Source organism: Gekko japonicus, unplaced genomic scaffold (assembly GCF_001447785.1).
Source record: "Gekko japonicus isolate JY-2015 unplaced genomic scaffold, Gekko_japonicus_V1.1 scaffold1962, whole genome shotgun sequence".
Classification (NCBI taxonomy): domain Eukaryota; kingdom Metazoa; phylum Chordata; class Lepidosauria; order Squamata; family Gekkonidae; genus Gekko; species Gekko japonicus.
In genome coordinates, this window is record NW_015161463.1 from 106,276 (window position 1) to 127,027 (window position 20,752).

Here is a 20,752-nt window from a genome sequence, read left to right on the forward strand (position 1 = left end):
ACTGACATCATGAACAGAGGTTACTTAGAGTCTTGTAAAATGGTATGGTAGAGGTCACAAAAGAGAATTCAGCAGGCCAATCACCTCTTTTGCAAAGCCTTTGAATAATAGTTTGTAAACACACACACACACACACACACACACACGAGAAGGGGATTATTACACAACATGGACACTTGAGGGCATGCTAAAAAGAAACAGTTGGGCCCATTTTGAAAAGCAGTGGCAGCAACATATGCCCAACTTGGTATTTATAGTTTGTGCCCCATATGCGAAACATAATATATCAACATTTCCATGTGCCACAAAGTGTCAATTGGTGTGGGTGGAATTACTTAAAATGCATATTGGACGAATCAGATCCTCATCCATTTGCACGCTAATGTGCTGTTCTAAGTCATGCATCATGACATCTTCAAAGAGGCCAGTCGTAATTATGATGGATTAGACTGCAGAGTTAGTCCTAGATGCAATAATTGTTTCACAGATGCTACTGATGTGCCTTGAATTCCTAATAAATCACGGTTGGTGGGAGGGGGGGGGACATAGAGCTGATAAGTGACTTGGCTCAAGCACAGTTACTGAAAGAGGTGGAAATCCTCATCCTCTGCTTGAGCAAAGTGAGTTCCTTTGGAAGAAGCACATTTTTACAGTACAAAAGAGAGTGGGAGACCTCAAAATAGTCATGCAGCAAAAGATTTATTATCCAGCACTCATAGGCAAGGGGATTTGCCAGTTTAATAATGTACCAGATACTCAAGCATATTGTTCCGGTCAGGGGTCGTTTCGTAGAAAAAGAGCTAGGGGAACTCATTAGCATATGCCACACCCCCTGACATCACCGGAAGTGTGTCATAAGGCCACACACCCTGCCCCCAACGGTCCCGGCCGCTGCCGCCGACCTTGCAGCTCCATTGCCGAGCCCCATGAGGGGCCCGGCGGTGGACCTGCAAGGCCAGCGGGAGTGCAAGGAAGCCCCGCAAAGGCCCTCCCCGGCCCCAGGCAGGCAGGGGTGGGGAGAGGCAGGGAGGAAGCAACTTACCCTCCCTCTTCTCCTTCCTCCTCCTGGCTGAATGAGGGCCAGAAGCGGGGCAGCCGGAAGCAGGGGGCGGGGCTTCATCATGTGCCCCGCCCCCCGTACCTCACCCGGGGGAACTGCGATCCCCCCCAAAATGACCTCTGGTTCCGGTCTACCACCTACCTGGAGGAAACCACAGTGACCAAACCCCATGTCCTTGTGAATGTCATGGTGACAGCCCCCATGCCTGGCAGGACTCTTGTGTTTCCCCCTGAGCCATGGCACTATGCTATGTGGTTAGCAGTCAAGCAAGTAAAGTGCCCAGGATCTCTCCAGCAGAGATGGCTCCCAACAGCTTGAGGCAGGCTGAGGGGGAAGGAGGACATCACCCAACAGTATCAGCTGTCAAGAAATCCAGCAACAGCCAGAGGCATCACTCTGGCTGGCTGGAGAGGTGGGAGCAGGGGGCATGTGCACCCCCAGAGACACAGGGGCAGGAGGACCTTACCCGCATTCAAGTACCAATCAGCGAAGCTTTTTAACTGTGCCTAATAGTTTATAAAATGGCAGCTGCCCATTCACATGTTTTCTTGTGCAATAGCCTGCCTGACAAGGTCAGGAAGGTTCCCATACTTCTATCATTTCTCAGAATGTGCAAAACAGGAATGTTCAACTGGGCATTCTTATAAAGGGATTAGAATGGTTGTATATTGGAACAGCACACCTCCCATTTATAAGGGGAAAGGATTGTAGTCTGTGGCAATGCTTAGTGTATGTATCATCTTGTTTTAATGCATTGTCTTTTACCTTCGTAGTCCACTTTCCACATCATGTCATAGTAGATACTTTTGGGTTTGCTTTGTTTTCAATTTCTGTAATCCTAGTACTGTTGCATTGTGTATTGGATGTTGTATGTTTGATCAAATTGTTTTTTTTAATTGTCATCTACCTTGCGTCTCAGTGAGAAAAGTGGGCTATAAGTGAAGTAAATAAATAAAGAACACGACCATCTATTATTATGGCAGCACTTGAACCAACTTTGAATGAGGTCAAAAATATACCAAAATGTTTCCTTTAATGGTCTTTCCCCCCCACACACACAAGCATGCCCAGCACTGGTAGGTGTGCTCTCAGTGCTTCACAGTTGGTTCAAGTGTCAGGTTGCAGCATGGCCAGTTTGGATCATGGTGTACAATGCCTTGTACTACCAATTCTAACAGATGGTGAAAAGATGTGAAATCTTTTCATTATTTGTTATAACAGCTGAGTTTTGTAATGGCACTAAGGGACCCATTCCTCACATGGTGAACTAATATTCCCTCATGCTGAGGATACACCTCTAGAATTGGAAGGAGGCTTTTGGTTGTGGGAGATTTCGATCCTTAGAGTGTAGATGAATGGGAATAGGATGGATGTTTGCATTGTATAGTAACTTGATTGCCCAAGACAAAGGCTGCAGGCTTTCTGTGCTGTGTAGAGTGAGTAGTAGATAGAGTTTTGGGTCGGTTCTGGCTGTTGTAATCCACAGGAGCACCAACAGTGTTTGAAAATATAGTAGTGATGTCCTGGAGAAAAAATGTAAGTTGCGAAGTTAAAGTCCCGCATGTCCAAAGTAGAAATGTTGCCCATTGTGTTGGACCAGCTAGGTAGGCAGAGATTCAGGGCCTGAACACAAGGACGAGAGGGTAGTGTTGGGAGAAAGGGATTGGGCACCAGGGGATATTTTGGAGCAAGTCAACTATGTACACAAGAGACAGATTCCACTTGAACTAAAAGGGAACTAGATTGCTGGTGCTTGATATCAGGTCAAAAACGACTCCTTGGAGAAAAGCTGGAGAGCATCTGGTTCATAAATATGGATATAGTCCAGTAGCCTGTCTTCTTTCCCTTGGGCTGCTTATAGAAACCCTAAAAGGGAAGAGAATCATCAAGCAATTAGAACAAAATTTTACCTGTACTGGGGATTATGACTTTTCAAAAGGTCAGTATAAACAGGGTTAGACAGTTATTGGCTGGTCTTTGTTCATGGCACTTCAACAGTACATTGTGTCACAAGCAATTATTTCTTAGATGCAGAGGTTCATGTCTCGTAATAGCAAAGAACATACAAGACATCGAAGATATTTTCAGTGTTGGAACTAAGAACTTCTCAGGGCCCTAACTTGGTGGAAAAACAGGATTCAACTGTTTCAGATAAATAAAATAAATACATTTATGTTGACTTGGGTCCATTACATCTCAGGGCACATTGTCCTGTATATGAACTCCCCCTGAAGTCTGATCTCTTGATCTGTCTCTAAATTCTTTGGGAGTTATGTTTTGTAGTCACACACAGTGGAGCGTTTTCAGTTACAGCATTTCTTTTTCTTTTTTCTTTCATGACAGACCCTTACAGCAGAATCTTCTTGGTCTCCAAGGTGCTACTGGACCAGCTGTTCCACTGCAGACCGACATGGCTACCGTCTGAAATTATTTTAAAGCCAGGACTCGGTAACACTTGAATATTCACACAAGCTTTGAGATTTATTTGCTTCATTTATGCCCCTCCTTTCTCCTATTACAACAGAATAAAAATCATGAGTGATCTTTTGGTTTGGGGAGCAACAGATGCTCCCCATCGAGATCAGGGCCCTGCGGGATCTTACTCAGTTCTGCAGGGCCTGCAAGATGGAGCTGTTCCGCCAGGTTTTTGGTTGAGGCAGCAGGCATCCACAGATGCCCCCCCCCCCCGAGGTTGCTGTCTCCTACCTGCTGGCCATCCATCTATCGGCAACCAGCCATATCTATCAGTATTAATGGGTCGGAACTTTCACCAGTAGCTATAACTACTGATTTTTAATGTTTATATTATGTTGAAGATGATGTGACCCGCCCTGAGCCCGCTCACGGGATGGGTGAGATACAAATACGAAAAATAAATAAATATTATCTGTGGACTGGGCTAACATTGACAGAATGGATACTTTTGTCCAAACTTGGGGGACTCCACAGGTTTACAAAAAAACCAACAACCCAAATCTTAAACCTGCAATGCAAGGGAGGAGGGCTGCTGTGGTAGGGGAGGGGGATAGAACCAGGAGCAGCAGCACTGGGAACAGGTAGCTGGGTGAGAAAAATCCTCCTTGTGTCCCTCATGTCCCTCCCACACTTCCAGTGCTGCTGTCTACAGTCTTGCTAGTTAGAAGCTGATGGGGAATTTTACAGAGGGTGGCTCAGGCAGTGGCTATGGATGCAGGCAGGTGAGAACATCCACCTGCCCACCTCCATAGTCTCTGCCTGAGCCACATGCCCTTAACTTTCCTTTCAGCTTTTAACTGGTGAGACTGTGGGGAACGGCACTCAAAAGTGTTCTAGGGCAAGGAGGATTCTTCTCACCCCACTCCTCCAACTCTGTTGCCTTAGTCACCCTGGTTAGAAGCTGATGGGAAATTGTAGGGAAGGCGGCTCAGGCAGCAGCTAAACCACAACATAATCTGCAACATTTTGTTGTGAGTCCCCACTTGTAAAAATAATAAAAATAAAATATTAAAAGCTGTTAATTAAAATTCAGCATTAAAAAAGCTTCGGCCCAGCACAAAAATATTGATAATAAAAGTATACCATATAGAAAATAGCTTTATGGAAAGCCAGAATCCTTGAAAAACAGTGTCACGTGTGTTGTAATATCTCTACTAGCAAAAAACCCAGAAGTGATGTCATGACCACACCATAACACTGTAGAAATTACTCAAATATCTATGGTAAACACCACAGAGATTTGGGGCATTCCTAGAGTCTCAGAGTGTGGCTGTGATAATTTCCATTGCAAGAAGTGACATTGTAGTACACTCTATGCTGTTCCCCCCATTTCCCTCCCTTACGTGGAGGAAAGCATAAAAATGCCTGCCTGAACCAGATAAGTGGCAACCCTAGATGGACTTGTTATATTAGTCACAAAGCATTCACTTATCAAATGAAAAATATTTGTTTGTTATCATTGTCTTGCAATTGACTATTTAAAAATGTGATTATTACATGAAATGTTTTTACGTGCAACAATGCTTGTGAGTAATGAAAGACATATGACTAAGATAATATCAGCTGAGGCTATCACAAGTCCTTCCATGTGAATTTAATATTAGTTTCATACATTATTACTCGCAGATGAAAGGTAATCTTATTGTTAATCTATTTAGTAATCAAATCCTTTTAAAAATTTGATCGATTATCAGTCACTTCAGTACAGGGTGTGGTTTAAAAGGGTACAGAATTGCGGGTATTTCTTTACTCAACCCAGCCCTGTTTTGTTAAAAAGCTTCTACCAACTTTTCTTCAGCTTCCCTCTCTTTCTGACAATAGATTCAAGCAAGATTTTGGGAGGACAGGCAGTGGTGCACAGCACACAACACTTCTGCTCTGAAGAAAACATGTTTACTCATCACTAAGAACAACATGAAGGAAAGGGGAAACAGGCTTTGACAAGTTGTTTCCAGACATAAATCCAGTGAAAGGCATACAAACATGATGTGTCAATATGAGACAATTCATGGTATCCTTTATCAGAACACAGGGGACTGATGTGTCTATGGGAAGTGTTCTCGTCTTAAAAGACAACAAGGAAACAGAAAAGAGAACATCTGGTGTCGGCTGACAACTTTGTTTTTGTTGAATTCAAGACGTGGAAATAAAAAAGCTTTGTAGGTCAGGTAATACGCTGTGATACTCACAAACACAAAATGCTGTTCATGACAAAAAGAAGTTCCTAGATATATGTCTTCCCTGAAAATGATAACAATTGTTGAGTCAAAAAGAAACAAATCATTAGGGTGTCGCCATAGCCAGATGTTCCAGCACAGACTTGATGCTGAACTGTAATATGTGCTTTCATAGTAAAGCATCATATGCACAGTGTGTTGTTTTATAGACTTGTGTGTGTAAATGGATAGTTGTGTGTTATGTTAGTCACAAGTCTTTACTGGGAAACTTTTTTCTACAGTTGCAAATGAATTTTACTTTAAATCTGACATTTCCCACGAAACATTGGCCATTCATGTATCTTGATGCAGGAAAAAGAACTTTTTTGGACTTAACTTCAGAGAAAATAATTTGCTTGATCTACAGCTAAGTTATTGAGTTGGCAGAACTGTTAGACTAGTTACACCTTTTAAATCATAATAGATATAAGGCATTTAAACTGCCCTTGGCACATTCTTTGTTATTTTTATAGGGATCTATCCTATTCACACAAATATGGTTTAATATTCATTGGAGTTCAAATAATATCAGCTGAAATACAAATATCATGTAACAAAGATTATATACGTAGTTTTAGTCAGAATTACCTGATTAGTGAAGTTGGTATCTATGTTGCATGGCACACTATCAGCGATACAGGGAAAAATGACTTTCTTATCTAAGAACCCTCTATTGATGTCATATACTTGGTAGATGTTGCATGTATCGCCAGTCTGTTGGGTAAATTTCTGTTGTGAAAATTGGTTAGTGGGGGAGAAAGCAATTAATCCATGCTTCTGTTATTAACATTGGAGAGATTTCATTTACACCTGCCTGTAAATTTCTCCTTCCATCCTAAGATGCTAAGAGTGTTGAGCACAGTACTCTGGCATGTGCAGAATCCCTTTTCCTCACCGCACACACCTACTTTCCTGATATTAGGAGAGAAGTTCCAAGAATGGAAGAACTTCTCTCCTAATATCAGGAAAGTAGGTTTGTGTGGTCAGGGAAAGGAACATCTACACATGCCCAGAGTACTGTGCTCAACACTCTTAGCATACTCTTTCAGAGTATTCAGAAGCTGTCTTGGAACTCTTTTAGGGATGAAAATATTTAGTGCATTAATGAATAAACACAGGGATTATCCTCAAATGTATGTAAATTCTCCCAACAATCTTAATTTTTGGTCATGTGGGTTTAAGACTGCCAAAATATGATGCTTCATTGCCTCTTGCAATGAAGTATTTCCTTTTCTGTAGTGAGAAGTTCAGTAGTTCAAGCACGCTTGAGCATTCTGCCTTCTTAAGTCTTTTAGCCCTAATCCAAAATTTTGAGGGAAGTGAGGACAAGGGCTTGACAATAGTCATTCACTGATGTAAAAGTATCCTGGATATACTCTGATGCACCCATGCTTTCACATGGGTCAGTTGCAGCAAAGTGACTTGTCCTTAATGATTCAAAGAGACTAGGATGAGTGAGATGTGGCATTCATTTTTCTACAGTTCTTGGGTCTTTCCTCCTTGAGTTAGTATAAAAGCTGCTCTGTGGTCTTCTCAGTATGAAAGCGCCAGCAGTCTGGTTCCATTTCAGTTCAAGTAGAGCCAGTCTTTTATATATATATAAACATGGCTATGTTTTTAACGAAAGTTGGACATTTATTTATTTATTTATTTATTTATTTAAAACAAGCCAAAGCCATTCAAATAATCTGGGATATAGGAACAGCATGTTGAGCAGTCTAAAATGATGTAGATAAAACAATCATCAAGCTGGAAGCAGATCGTAAAACAGCAAAAAGAGAAAAATTCAGAAAGAAGACAAGAGTGTTTTTCTAAGGGAATTTTGAACCCCATAGCTATGGAACTGCCTGGAAGAGATCCCATTCTTAAGGGAATTTTTGTGAAATTGTCCATCATTTTTTAAATCAATAATGCCACGTTAGTATTTCATACCATGATAGTGCTGTATGCCCCCAGTCCCCGGCGTGGTGCCCACTGACACCTTATCTGGCACCCACCAAGTGTTTTCAGAAAGTGGGTAGAGCTAGGTGGGGCTGCAGCCAGGCATGGCTTATCATCTAGCAGTGAGATTCACAGGTGACTAAATGTCAGTTGAACTAAATATCAGGCTTTCTCTTGAACCTGAATCTTCTATATCACCGATGGCCTTTGTACATTTTAGAAATTATGTTTAATGTCCAATTGTTTCTAGTATGTTTCTCTTTGTTAAAATTCACACATTTTATTAAATATGCCTACTAGCAGCAGTTGTCCCTAATTTTGAGCACCAGATTTTGTTCTTTTGTATACAACTGATCAACAGTGCTATCCTGTGCAGAGTTACTCCAGTGTAAACCCATTGACTTCAGTGGGCTTAGACTGGGATTACTCTGCACAGGATTGAACTGCAAGGGTGTTATAACGTCAGGATCCTCAAAAAAGCATCTTTGTTGAAACATAATGGGTTGAAACAGTTTCACTCAGTCTCACCCAGTTTCCCTCCTTACTGCAGGTCCTGCTCCGCATGGCTTTTGTCCATGCAGATCCCATTATCCCCAGCATAGCAAAGGGGACCCCCTCCATGCTTTTTAAGAACATAAGAATGTAAGAGAAGCCAATGTTAGATCAGGCCAATGGCCCATCCAGTCCACTGTCACACAGTGGCCAAAATACCGGGTGCCATCAGGAGGTCCAGCAATGGGGCCAGGACTCTAGAAGCCCTCCCACTGTCATGCCCCCCCAAGCACCAAGAATATAGAGTATCACTTGCAGAGAATTCCTATCTATACCTTGTGGAATAGCCACTGATGAATCTCTGCTCCATATGTCTCACCAATTTCCTTTTGAAGCTGTCCATGCTTGTAGACACCACCACCTCCTGTGGCAGTGAATTCCATGTGTTAATCACTCTTTGGGTAAAGAAGTACTTCCTTTTATCCATTCTAACCCAACTGCTCAGAAATTTCATTGAGTGCCCATGAGTTCTTGTATTGTGAGAAAGGGAGAAAAGTACTTTTTTTCTCTACCTGCTCTATCCCATGCATAATCTTAGAATCATAGAATGTTAGAGTTGGAAGGGACCTTGCAGGTCATCTAGTCCAACCCCCTGCACTCTGCAGGAGCATAGTTGAAAGATAGCTTTACATACCTACAACATACCCAAAAGATGGTCGTCCAGCCTCCGCTTGAAAACGTCCAGCGAAGGAGCATCCACCACCTCCCGAGGCAGACTGTTCCACTGCTCAACCACTCTTACAGTTAGGAAGTTTCTCCTGATATTTAGCCGGTAACGACTCCCTTGTAATTTCCACCCATTAGATCTAGTCTTGCAATCCGGAGCAAGAGAGAATAGATCTGCTCCACCTTCTACATGACAGCCCTTCAAATACTTGAATACTGCAATCATGTCCCCTCTGAGCCTTCTCTTTCCCAGGCTAAACATACCCAACACTTTCAGCCTTTCCTCGTAAGACTTGGATTCCAACCCTCTCACCATCCTGGTTGCCCTCTTCTGGACATGCTCAAGCTTGTCAACATCCTTCCTAAAATGTGATGCCCAAAACTGGACACAGTACTCCAGGTGAGGCCTGACCATAGCAGAATAGAGCAGAACTACCACCTCCCGTAATCTGGACACAATGCTTCTGTTAATGCATCCTAAGATCCCTTTCACATGTGCTGCTGTCAAGCCAAGTCCCTCCCATTCTATATCTGTGCCTTTGATTTTTTGTACCTAAGTGTAGGACTTTGCACTTATCTCTATTGAAATTCATTTTATTTGTTTCAGCTCAGTGTTCCAGCCTATCTAGATCATTTTGAATCCTGACTCCCGTCTTCATCAGAATTAGCAATCCCACCCAGCTTCGTGTCATCTGCAAATTTGATAATCAAATCTTTGTTGTCTTCCTCCAGGTCATTTATAAAAACATTGAACAATAGGACTGAGCCCTGTGGCACTGCACTTGAGACTTCCCTCCACGTAGACGCAGAGCCATTTACGAGCACTCATTGGGTACAATTTTTCAACCAACCATGAATCCATCCAACGGTTGCACCATCCAGCCCACACTTAACCAGCTTATCCTCAAGGATATCATGAGAAACTTTGTCAAATGCTTTACTGAAATCTAGATACACTATATCCACAGCATTGCCAGTAATTCTCTCAGAAAAGGAGATAAGGTTGGTCTGACATGACTTATTCTTGATAAACCCATGCTGGCTACTACCAATTAACTCATTCCGTTCAAGGTGCTCACAGGCAGAGCGTTCAATAATCTGCTCTAGAATTTTTCCAGGTATTGATGTCAAACTGACAGGCCTGTAATTTCCTGGGTCTGTCTTTTTCCCCTTCTTGAAGATCAGGACAACATTTGCTCTTCTCCAGTCTTCCGGCACAACACCAGTACTTCAGGACATCCCAAAAATTAGAGCTAGAGGGTCTGAAATAACATCTGCAATTTCTTTTAGCACCCTGGGATGTAAGCCATCCGGCCCCGGAGATCTGAAAGTATTTAAGGCAGCTAGATGCTCTCTAACCATTTCCTTACTTACTCTGGACTGGCAGCTCCTCCTTCCTTCATATGCCCTGCATTCTTCAGTTTGTATACAGCTCACCTTGCGGTTAAAGACCAACACAAAGTGAGAGTTAAGCAATTCCGCTTTATCTTCATTCCTTGTTAAGGCTTGACCGTCTTCCCCTAGCAATGAGCTTACCCCATATCCCTGTTCTTCTTTTTGCTCCAAACATAGGCATAGAAACCTTTTTTGTTATTTTTAGCATCCCTCGCAAGCCTCAGCTCCATCTGCGCTTTAGCCTTTCTGAGACCATCCCTACAGATTCAAGCCTGCTTCTTGTACTCACCCTCAGTAATCTGACCCTCCTTCCATTTCTTGTACATATCCCTTTTTGGTCTCAGCTCTTCAGAGAGTTCCTTGTTCAGCCACCTTGGCTTCATTACCCATCTCCCACCTTTCTTTCTTACCGGAACAGTTTGCGATTGTGCCTTAAGCACTTCATTTTTCAGCATCACCCATCCTTCCTGTGCAGATTTCCCCCTCAGCATTTCCAGGCATGGGATCCTACCTAATATTTCCCTGAGTTTTTTGAAATCAGCTTTCCTAAAGTACAGGATATGAGTCCTACTATGTCCTGGTTTCACATCCTTCTCTATGTCAAATTCCAAGCTCACATGGTCACTATTCCCCAAGGATCCCACAACATTCACTTCATCAGCCAGTTCTTCCCTGTTAGGATTAAATCTAGGATAGCAGATCCTCTGGTTCCCACCTCCCCCTTCTGAGAGATGAAGTTGTCCGCAAGACTATTCAAGAATCTGCGGGATGCTTCATGTCTAGCAGAGTTAGATTTCTAGCAGAGTTAGATTTCTTATAAACCTCTATCATGTCACTCCTCCGCTGCTGTTTCTCCAAGCTAAAGGGACCCAAGCACTTTAACCTTTCTTCATAAGGAAAGTGTTCCAACGCTTTTATCATTCTAGTTGCCCTTTTCTGCACTTTTTCCAATGCTATAATATCTCTTCTGAGGTGTGGTGACCAGAATTGCACACAGTATTCCAAATGAGGTTGCACCATCGATTTATACAGGGGCATTTTGATACTGGCTGATTTGTTTTCAATTCCCTTCCTAATAATTCCGAGCATAGCATTGACTTTTTTTATTGCAGTCACACACTGTCTCGACATTTTAAGTGAGCTATCTACTACAAGTCCAAGATCTCTCTCTTGGACTCTCTCTTGGTCAGTCTCCCCGATCTCCTCTGAAACCCTTTTTAAAGATGTGGGTGACATTAGCTACAGTCCTCAGGAATGGAGGCAGATTTTAATGAAAGATTACATATTTTTGTCAGGAGATCCACAAGTTCACATTTGAGTTCTTTCAGAACTCTTGGACGTATGCCATCTGGCCATGGTGGTTTTTCATTTTTTTAGTTGTCTATCAGTCCTAGAATCTCCTCTCTCGTAACCTCAATCTGACTCAGATTTCACCAGCAGAAAACCTGGATGAATCCAACCTTATTATAATATGTAATTATATTTCTATCTAAATGGTGAACTTAGACTGCTCACAGTTTCAAAAAAAGCAATTGGCAATCCTAAAATTTAATTGATCTGTTTTACACCCATCTAAGACCATTGACTGAGAAAGGTTAACTCTGCTTCAAATATGCAGTTTACTGGGAACACTTTCCTGGAAATAAGAGCCATTGAACAGACCTGAGTAGACCTGCTTCTTGGGATGGCACTGATAAATGCTTAAGTACTGTGTACAGGCTTGGTACACTGTTTTGGTGTGTATGAAGTAAACTTGGATTTCCCCCTCTCCCATTTTCTCTTTCAGATACAATAAAAGGGCAGCCTTGTGGATGGTCCCTGAATAGACCAGATGGAACAGGATAGAACCAGCCATGTTGAAGAGAGTAGTTTAAGCCCATTTCTAATACCGCATCCTTCTCATGTTTGTCAGGCAGAACCTTTGTCAGTGAAGCTGCAGAATGGAAACCCATTAGAAGAGAAGACCCACGATGAAGTCAATGGCAACCACCCATGGCTGCATTTCAAGACCAATTTTGCAACGAAGCATGCTGTGAAAGAAAGTGCAAATAATCGAATAAGCCCTGACCTGCTTCGGGAAAAGAGAGATTGCACCAGGTATATGCAAAATGGTGGGATAAAACGCACTTTTAGTGAGCCTTCTCTGTATGGGCTTCTCCATAACAAGAAACTAAAACAAGATGAAGAAGAAAAAGAAGAGAAACAGACCTCATTAGACAACAGTGATCAGCCAGATGTTTCTAATTCATGCAGTGAGAATGACTTTGCGGGTTTTGCAGAAGAAAAACATTCAGCTTCGGTTCTTATACAGTCTTCAAGATACAACTCTGGTGCTTCAGAAACTCCTCATGTTCCCCAGGTTCAGAATGACCTGGAGAGTGAAAATGTTAATTGCCACAATGGGGACACTGTCTTGCTATACAAGAACAAGGCAGTGCCAATGCCTAATGGTGCTATAGTTTCTGCCTCTTCTGTGGAAAACATGCGTGGTGAACTTCTGGAGAAAACACTGTCTCAATACAATCCAGACCATGTTTCCATTGCAATGCAGAACACAACGTCTCTCAGAAATGCCATAAACACTCGGGCTGCTAACGAGTTGGCCTGTGGGGTACCACATTCATCCCATACCTCAGGGCAGATCAGCTCCCTACAGACCTCAAACTCTGAGCTGCCTCAGGTGCTAACTGCTGTGGCTACTGAGGTCCACTGTACAGAAAACTCCAATAAGACACCCATGTTGCCAGCATGCTACACGTTTCAGAACCCAGAATTACAGTTACTGCAGCAAAACTCTGCAGATGCACATCAGTCCCCTGTTCCAGGAAATATGGAGGAAGGACCCAGTCAGAATTTCTCATTACCCAATCAAGATTTCTCACTAAATCCCAGCAACGATCTGGAAGCTCCAAACCAGAGCTCAGAGAGATTGGCTGAGCCAGCAGAAGAAAATGGTGCTTTGTTCCAGCAACACTCCATGTTCAAGAAAGATTCTTTCAGTCCACCTCCGGTGGCAGCTTCACCCCCAACTTCAGAAATAAGCAGTATTTTGTCCATTGGGGTTACAGAGGGACATAATTCTTACGATGCCCTTAGTGAAGAAATTCATTTGAGGAAAGAGAAGAATGTAGAACAGCAACAGCAAGGGAAGCTGGCAACTGAAATGTCTGACCTTCTCCAGCAAGCACTTAGCTCTCAACAGGGTCTTCAAAAAGAGGTTCAGATTTCACAACAGATGGGCAGTGAGACAGATCTGGCATGCACAGCGATGCCCTCAGGCATCATGCAACAGTATCCAGAAGAAATGAAGCCAAACTTGGAGCCTCAAGTTCAAGACTCAGGAATACTAGGAAGTAGGAAAGAGATGCAACAACATTATCAGCAGATCTTGGGCCAGATTAATCAGGAGACCCTCGCTGACAATGAGAAAGGCCCAGTCAAAGATCATCAGATGCAACCACCACAGCCTCATTCACAACCTCCTTGGGCAGGAATGGCTCCCTCTCAGTTTCACCCCACAGAGTCACCCCACAAATCAAACGAAGTGCTTTTGAGGACCATGCTTCAACTCCAGTCAAATTCAAGTGAACAGACACATCCAAAGCAGTATTCTGGGAGCCCTGGTGTCTCCAAAGGGCTTTCGGGGCAGCCGGGGCAGCAGAACATCATGCAGTACGAACAGATGCCCACACTCTACAAGAGGGAGGTGACGCAGCTGGCACCTCATCTTACAGCCGACCAGCAAATGCAGTTCCAGAAGCACTCACCGCAGCCTACCCAAATGGACCCTCTGATGAAACCCCATGAACAACAACAAAACGCTGAGCACTTTCACTTTCAGAGCCCAGCCGAACACTGCACTGACCAGTCTTTGGAGGCACAGTTAAAGCCGCAGCACTTACGTTCTTCGCCGATGGAGAATGAACAATTCCTACAGTCACATATTTTGCAACAAATGCTCCAGACACAGCCAACGCAATTGCCGCAGAGCACACAACTCACCTTGAACCCCCAGCAGCAAACAGTGCACAGGAAGAGCAGAGAAGCTCCCCAGACCTTTCCCTGTTCCAACAGCAATCAAGAGCAGCAACTGGGAGGGACCTCTCGGGGTCAGCTTAAATTAGAAGAGTGCTTTGAAACTGCTAACAATTATTTTAAATCAGCAGAGTTCCCAGGACAGAACCCCCAGACCAGACCAGACCGAGTATCAAGTATGAACAATGAAGATTCCCTTTATAATCATGCTTTTAAAGCAAATACTGTTATGAAGCATTCCTACCCAAACAACATGCACTTAGCCTCTGAGAAAAAAGAGCCAGCCATGAACTCTGAGCTCTTTGTGGAAAACTTAACACACGACTTGCAGCATATGCAATATTATCCGAATAGCCTGACACCCAAGCAAGATGTGCCCCAGTGCTTTCAAGAGCAAAAGCCACAGTCGCCACAAACTTCAGCTGTACAGCTACCCTTCCAGCAGACCCAGGGATATCATAGTTTGAATTCCAACATGTGTAGCCAGCCACAGAGGTACTCACCATATAGTCAGCAAGCGCCATCCCACATGCTAGATCCAAGAGGGTGCCATCTTCCGTCTCAGCCCCACAGGGATTTTCAAAAGCACGCGGCACTTAGATGGCACATCTTAAACAAACAGGAACAACAAATCAATCAAAACAAATCCGAGGTGTGTGCTGGTATGGGGAACAAATCTATCAAAGTGGAAGCTGGCTCCAGGTCTAACGTCTGCCTACGTCCATTGCCTGCAGAAAACAAAATGTGGAAGAAAACAATTAAACAAGAGACTCAGCACTTTGGTTGTGAGAACATGCAACAAAAAAGTATCATTGAAACAATGGAGCAGCAGCTGAAGCAGATTCAGGTCAAAACGCTCTTTGATCACAAGTCGCTTACTATTAAATCCCCTAAGCATGTGAAGGTTGAAACTGCAGGTCCCATCACTATTCTGTCACGAAATTCCACCGCTGCAGATTTCAACAGCCACACAGCCTCTTTTGATCAACAGGCAATTCAATCTAATGAAAAAACGCCAACAAAAAGAACTGCTGGGACAGTTCTCAATCATTTTTTAGAGTCACCTTCCAAGTTATTCGATACCCCTGTGAAAAACTTATTGGATACACCTGTCAAAACCCAGTATGATTTCCCATCATGTAGCTGTGTTGGTGAGTAACTTCTATGTTTAGGACAAATACATTCAGTTCTTCTATTATAACTTTCAAGTGATGGCTGACTTCCTCCCATCCTACCTAATTTTCCAGATGTGTTTGAATATGGGAAGACATCTCAACCTGGTAGGAATCTCAGGTTCTTACATTCCTTCCCTACCCGTAGCCTCTTTCATATTTAGAGAAAATCATGAGAGAAAACTGCTGTGCCACATTAATTTACGCAGATTTTTTCTGACCTCACAATCTATCCACCTCTTTTGAATGGGAATGGACTGATGGGTAAGAAACTTCCCCATATCAAATATTGACAGCAACATGTCTGTTGGCTTGTTTACTTTCTTGGCATGCCATACGGGGAGATGGAAAAAGGGAATTCCAGTATCTTATGTTTGTGTGATTTTTCACCAGAAGGTACTGTCTGAACAAGTTCAGAACAGCAGAGCCAAAATCACATAAAAATAAAATGAAGAGATCATATCCAAGTTTTGTAAAGGTTGCTTAAGACACTACCCTGGTCACAGTCAGGGAATTACCAAGACCCAAACTAAACACATCTGCAAAAACTGATCTGTGTGTGTGGTGGAAGGTGATTTAAAGTGCCAAAAATATATGGATAGGTGGTTCTGAACCCTCCCTTTGTTCCTGTATTTCTCTCTTCAGCCCTTTCCTAAGAACTTTTCTCCCAGCCAGGCTACTTGGAATCTCAAAACTGGGGGGGGGGGACTCTAGAGGGTGGACTGTAGGTGCAGGACCCACAAGTATGGGGCACTTTAATTGTACCGCCATCCCATATCTTCTAAAGACATGGGGGGCAGACTGACACAAGACCCCTGCAACTTGGGCCTGGGCATTTATCATTACACACAACTAAAACGTGTGTGGAAATGGATGCTAGCAGTCAAAATGGTCACAAATGTCCCAAGTTTCTGCACTGCCTTTCCGAAGCAACTCACCATGAGGGACTTGTGTTTTTCAACAAATTATTGAAACGTATTTGTCTTCACTGGGATTAGTTTTAGTCATTTTATAATACATGCCTACTATATGTACAGTCACCTCAGGCTAGTAGGGACAGGTAGCAAGGCTACAACCATAGGTAAAATCTTATGCCTAGTGGGCTGGAGTCTAATCCTTTTCAGTTATTTGTGGTTGAACCAGATTAAAGAATGGGTTCGTTTTCCTTTCAAAACAACACCTGCACCCAAAAAAATAAGTATAAGTGCTGTAGGCATGTGGAGGTTAAGAGGACACCTCATTCTAAAGATCATTAGCTGAACAAAGTGACAACTTGCCTTTACTCATAACAAAGAGGCATTAACAGAGAGTTAAATGGAAACATTGCCCTGACTTGGATGGCCTAGGCCAGCCTGATCTCGTCAGAGCTTGGAAGCTAAGCCGGGTTGGCCCTGATTAGTTCTTGGATGGGCGACAACCAAGGAAGTCCAGGGTTGTTACACAGAGGAAGGTATTGGTGAACCACCTCTGAACATTTCTCACCTAGAAAACCCTACAGAGTCATTATAAGTCAGCTGCAACTTGACAGCACTTCCCAGCACCAGCACCAATGATAACATTAACTAATGAATCATTCCCCTCATTAAAAAAAAATCCTCCCTCTTATCATTACAGTCTACATCTTGTGCCCCACGTGATGCTTACAGTCTTGTTAAGTCCACAAAGTTTGAGCTGAGAACCACTTCCTCCTAAGAAGCCATTTGTAAGGCCAAAGGGAAAAGCAGGGAGCAGTCAAGCACCCCTCCAACCCCTACCTCACTTGCACCATTTATTAGATTTTCTTTACACCTGCATTTTAAATTAATGCAATCCGCTTTGGAGGCCAGTTTTGGATTAAGAAACAAAGGTCCCAAACGTAATAAGCAAATAAATAATGCGCTTGCACTTGGACTGAGCTGTAAAATATCTATCTCAAAGTGGAAATAGATGTGCTGGCACACACACATGCAACCCCCCCCAAAAAAAAAACAAAAAACTATCCGCCCCCCCCCCCAACTATCAGTTTGGATTACCTGGATGGCCCAGGCTAGCCCGATCTCATTAGCTGTTGGAAGCTTAGCAGGGTTGGCCCTGGTTAGTATTTGGATGGAAGACCACCAAGGAAGTCCACTGTCACTATGCAGAGGCAGACAATGGCAAACCACCTCTGCATGTCTCTTGCCTTGAAAAGCCTCCAGGGTTACCATAAATCAGCTGCAACCAGTGTTCCCTCTAAGATGAGTTTGTGTGAGCTAGCTCACAGTTTTTTAGCCTCTGGCTCGCACATTTTTGTCTTAACTCAAGAAGGATGGTTCCAGAGAAACCTAATTTATGCAGTAGCCAAATCGCTTGCTCACAACTTTGATGCCAGTTGCTCACAAAGTAGAATTTTTGCTCACAGGACTCCACAGTTTAGAGGGAACATTGGCTGCAACTTGACAGAATTTTACAACACATGCATACATATACAAATGACCTACCATATATCAGGCAAAGGCTCTTCTAGGATGACTTTGTCCTATATGCAATGTATATTTTGGAACATTAGGGGCCTCCTTGAGAAATTTGACTCCCAAGTTGTCCAGATTAGAGGTATAAACAGAGCACAAGCATTGCTATGTAACTTTTAAAGAAATCCTTGAAGTTTGAATATTAAATGTTTTGTTTCAATCTTGTATTTTTAAACAGAGCAGATCATTGAGAAAGATGAAGGTCCTTTCTATACCCACCTAGGAGCTGGTCCTAATGTGGCTGCTATTAGAGAAATGATGGAAGAACGGTAATGAGCATTAAGGCATACAGCAAAATGAAAGTTTATCCATTTCTGCATGTTAGAATCCCCCCCCCCCAGTCTTTGCCCATAAAGAACACCAAATAAAAAAGCCAAGTAATTACTGGTAGGCTGATTATTCCAGCCCTGCCAACACTGGGCACTGCGCTATTCACCAGAGAGTCACAATATTTGACAGGTTTGCTGTCATAAGCTGCCCACTTTGAGACAGATGCCAGCAAATCCGAACAGGAACAAGCATTCACCAGCCTGCCAAGCAAGAGGGTTGGCAGTGACTGTACAAGCAAGCAATGACCTAGTATTCCCCAGTGGGGTCCTGCATGCCAAAGTACATACCGGAGACAGGAAAAGGCAGCAAAAATAGGATTCACCTTGTTTATATTACAAATCTAGTGAAGTCTGTTTTATTTCTCATGGAAATGAGTGACCAGCTTTGGCTTTAAAATTTAGTGAGTAGCGTTTTTTTAAAAAAAACAGGGCATTAGCCAGATGTGCAAAGGTGGGATTTTGTTTAGTTTTTACTTGTATGCATTCTCTACAGTGGCAGACAGACAAATGTTGCATGCACATATGATTTCATTATACAGGATGCATACAGTCTTATTAGAATTTGGTGCATTCTGGAATTCTTGGGTCTCATCACTCTTGCCAGAAACAAACTTTTCCATGCTGTGCAACCACTGCCTTTGATGGCATGTGCAAATCACATATGCAGTATTCTGTTGACAGCCAGTTTGCTGTAGTGGTTAAGAGTGGCAGACTCTAATCTGGAGAACCGAGTTTGATTCCTCACTCCTCCACATGCAGCCAGCTGGGTGACCTTGGGTCAGTCACAGTTCTCTCAGAGCTTTCTCAGCCCCACCTACCTCACAAGGTGCCTGGGATGAGGAGAGGAAAGGAAGGAGATTGTAAGCCTCTCGCAGACTCCGAGTGAAGGGCGGGGTATACATTCAACTCTTTGTCTTCTTGTACTCCATGTTTACCCACTGATAATTCAGGAGGTATAGGAGTGAAATTTTATTTATTTATTTATTTATTTATTTATTTAATTTATACCTCACCCTACCCCAAAAATGGACTCAGGGCAGCTCACAACGTAATATCAGCAGACAATAAAAACAATAAAGCAATAATTATCAATAGCAGATCAACCAAACCATTATAACATAATTACCCTAGAAAACTCCAGTCTCCAGAATGGTGTCCAAAAACAGTAGGGCACTGAGGGAAAAAAGTCAAAAACAGTGCTGTGGACAGGACAGAGGGGCCAGAATAGATTGAACGCCCACCATCTCAACCAAAGGCCTGGCAGAACAGCTCCATTTTACAGGCCCTGCGGAACTCTCAAGTGGGAGCATGTTCCACCAGGTCGGGGCGAGGGCCAAAAAAGCCCTCTCCCTGGTTGAGGCTAAGCGGACATCCTTCAGGCCAGGGACCACCAGGAGATGTTGATCAGGAGAGCGCAAAGCTCTCTGGGGCTCATTCAATTCAAGATTCCTTTAGAAACAGCTGGAGATATTATAATTGGGAAACTGGAAGAGCACTGAAAAAAACTCCTGTGGAAAACGTGAAAAATTTTTTCGGGGGGATCCTCTTTTTCTGAAGACTTTTAAAAGATTTTCTGATGGAAAAAATGGGGAAGTTGGGGAAGCATCAAATAAACAAGCAAACAATAAAAACCTCCTATGAATTTTTTCTTTGCTTATTTGAAATGAATGGACATCATTTCAGAATAGTTTTACTCATTCAAAGTGTATAGCAAGAAAGTGGTTTTTTACATTCGCCAATGGAAATTTTGGTAGTGGAAGAAAATTCTTATGAAACTCCTCCCCCTTCCCCCCTTTTGGAATGACTGAAATGCTTTAAAACAAGGTTTTCCTTAATCATGAAAAAGTCTGAGAACTGTAAAAGAAATTCTGATGAAAAATGGAAAATTTTAGTGTACTAGAAAAACCTCCTATGATTCCCCCCCCCCCTTTGAGAGCCAGTCTGGTGTAGTGGTTAAGTGTGCGGACTCTAATCTGGGAGAACCGGGTTTGATTCCCCGCTCCTCCACTTGCACCTGCTGATGTGACCTTGGGTCAGTCACAAGCTCTGGCACAGCTGTTCCTGAAAGAGCAGTTTGTGTCAGAGTTCTCTCAGCCCCACCCACCTCACAGGGTGTCTGTTGTGGGGAGGGGAAGGGAAAGGAGTTTGTAAGCCGCTCTGAGACTCCAAGTGAAGGGCGGGGTATAAATCCAATCTCTTCTTCTTCTTCTTCTTTGGAATGAGGAAGATATTTTAAAACAAGGTTTTTACTCCCTCAGAATGCATTGCATTCTGGGGTTTCTTTTCCCAGTGGAAAAAATGAAAAAAGGTCCCCTCTCATTTAAGCAAAATAGTGAGTTACCTCCCAGGGTCATACCAGACTTAGTTCAGCTATAAGAGGAAACCATGGATTGCCACTTTGTAACCAAGAATTTGGAGATTC

General features: G+C 43.0%; 1 protein-coding gene across 1 annotated transcript in view; it reads left to right on the forward strand.

Annotated features, from left to right (window-relative positions):
• The first annotated feature begins 3,419 nt into the window (after positions 1-3,419).
• Positions 3,420-20,752, forward strand: part of TET2 (tet methylcytosine dioxygenase 2) — a 37,712-nt gene continuing 20,379 nt past the window's right edge. Inside the window, exons 1-3 of the mRNA XM_015429101.1 lie at positions 3,420-3,508; positions 12,092-15,491; positions 18,180-18,270. Of these exons, the coding sequence (XP_015284587.1) occupies positions 12,137-15,491; positions 18,180-18,270 (3,446 nt within the window). The 5' untranslated portion in view covers positions 3,420-3,508; positions 12,092-12,136. The remainder of the gene's footprint in view (positions 3,509-12,091; positions 15,492-18,179; positions 18,271-20,752) is intronic.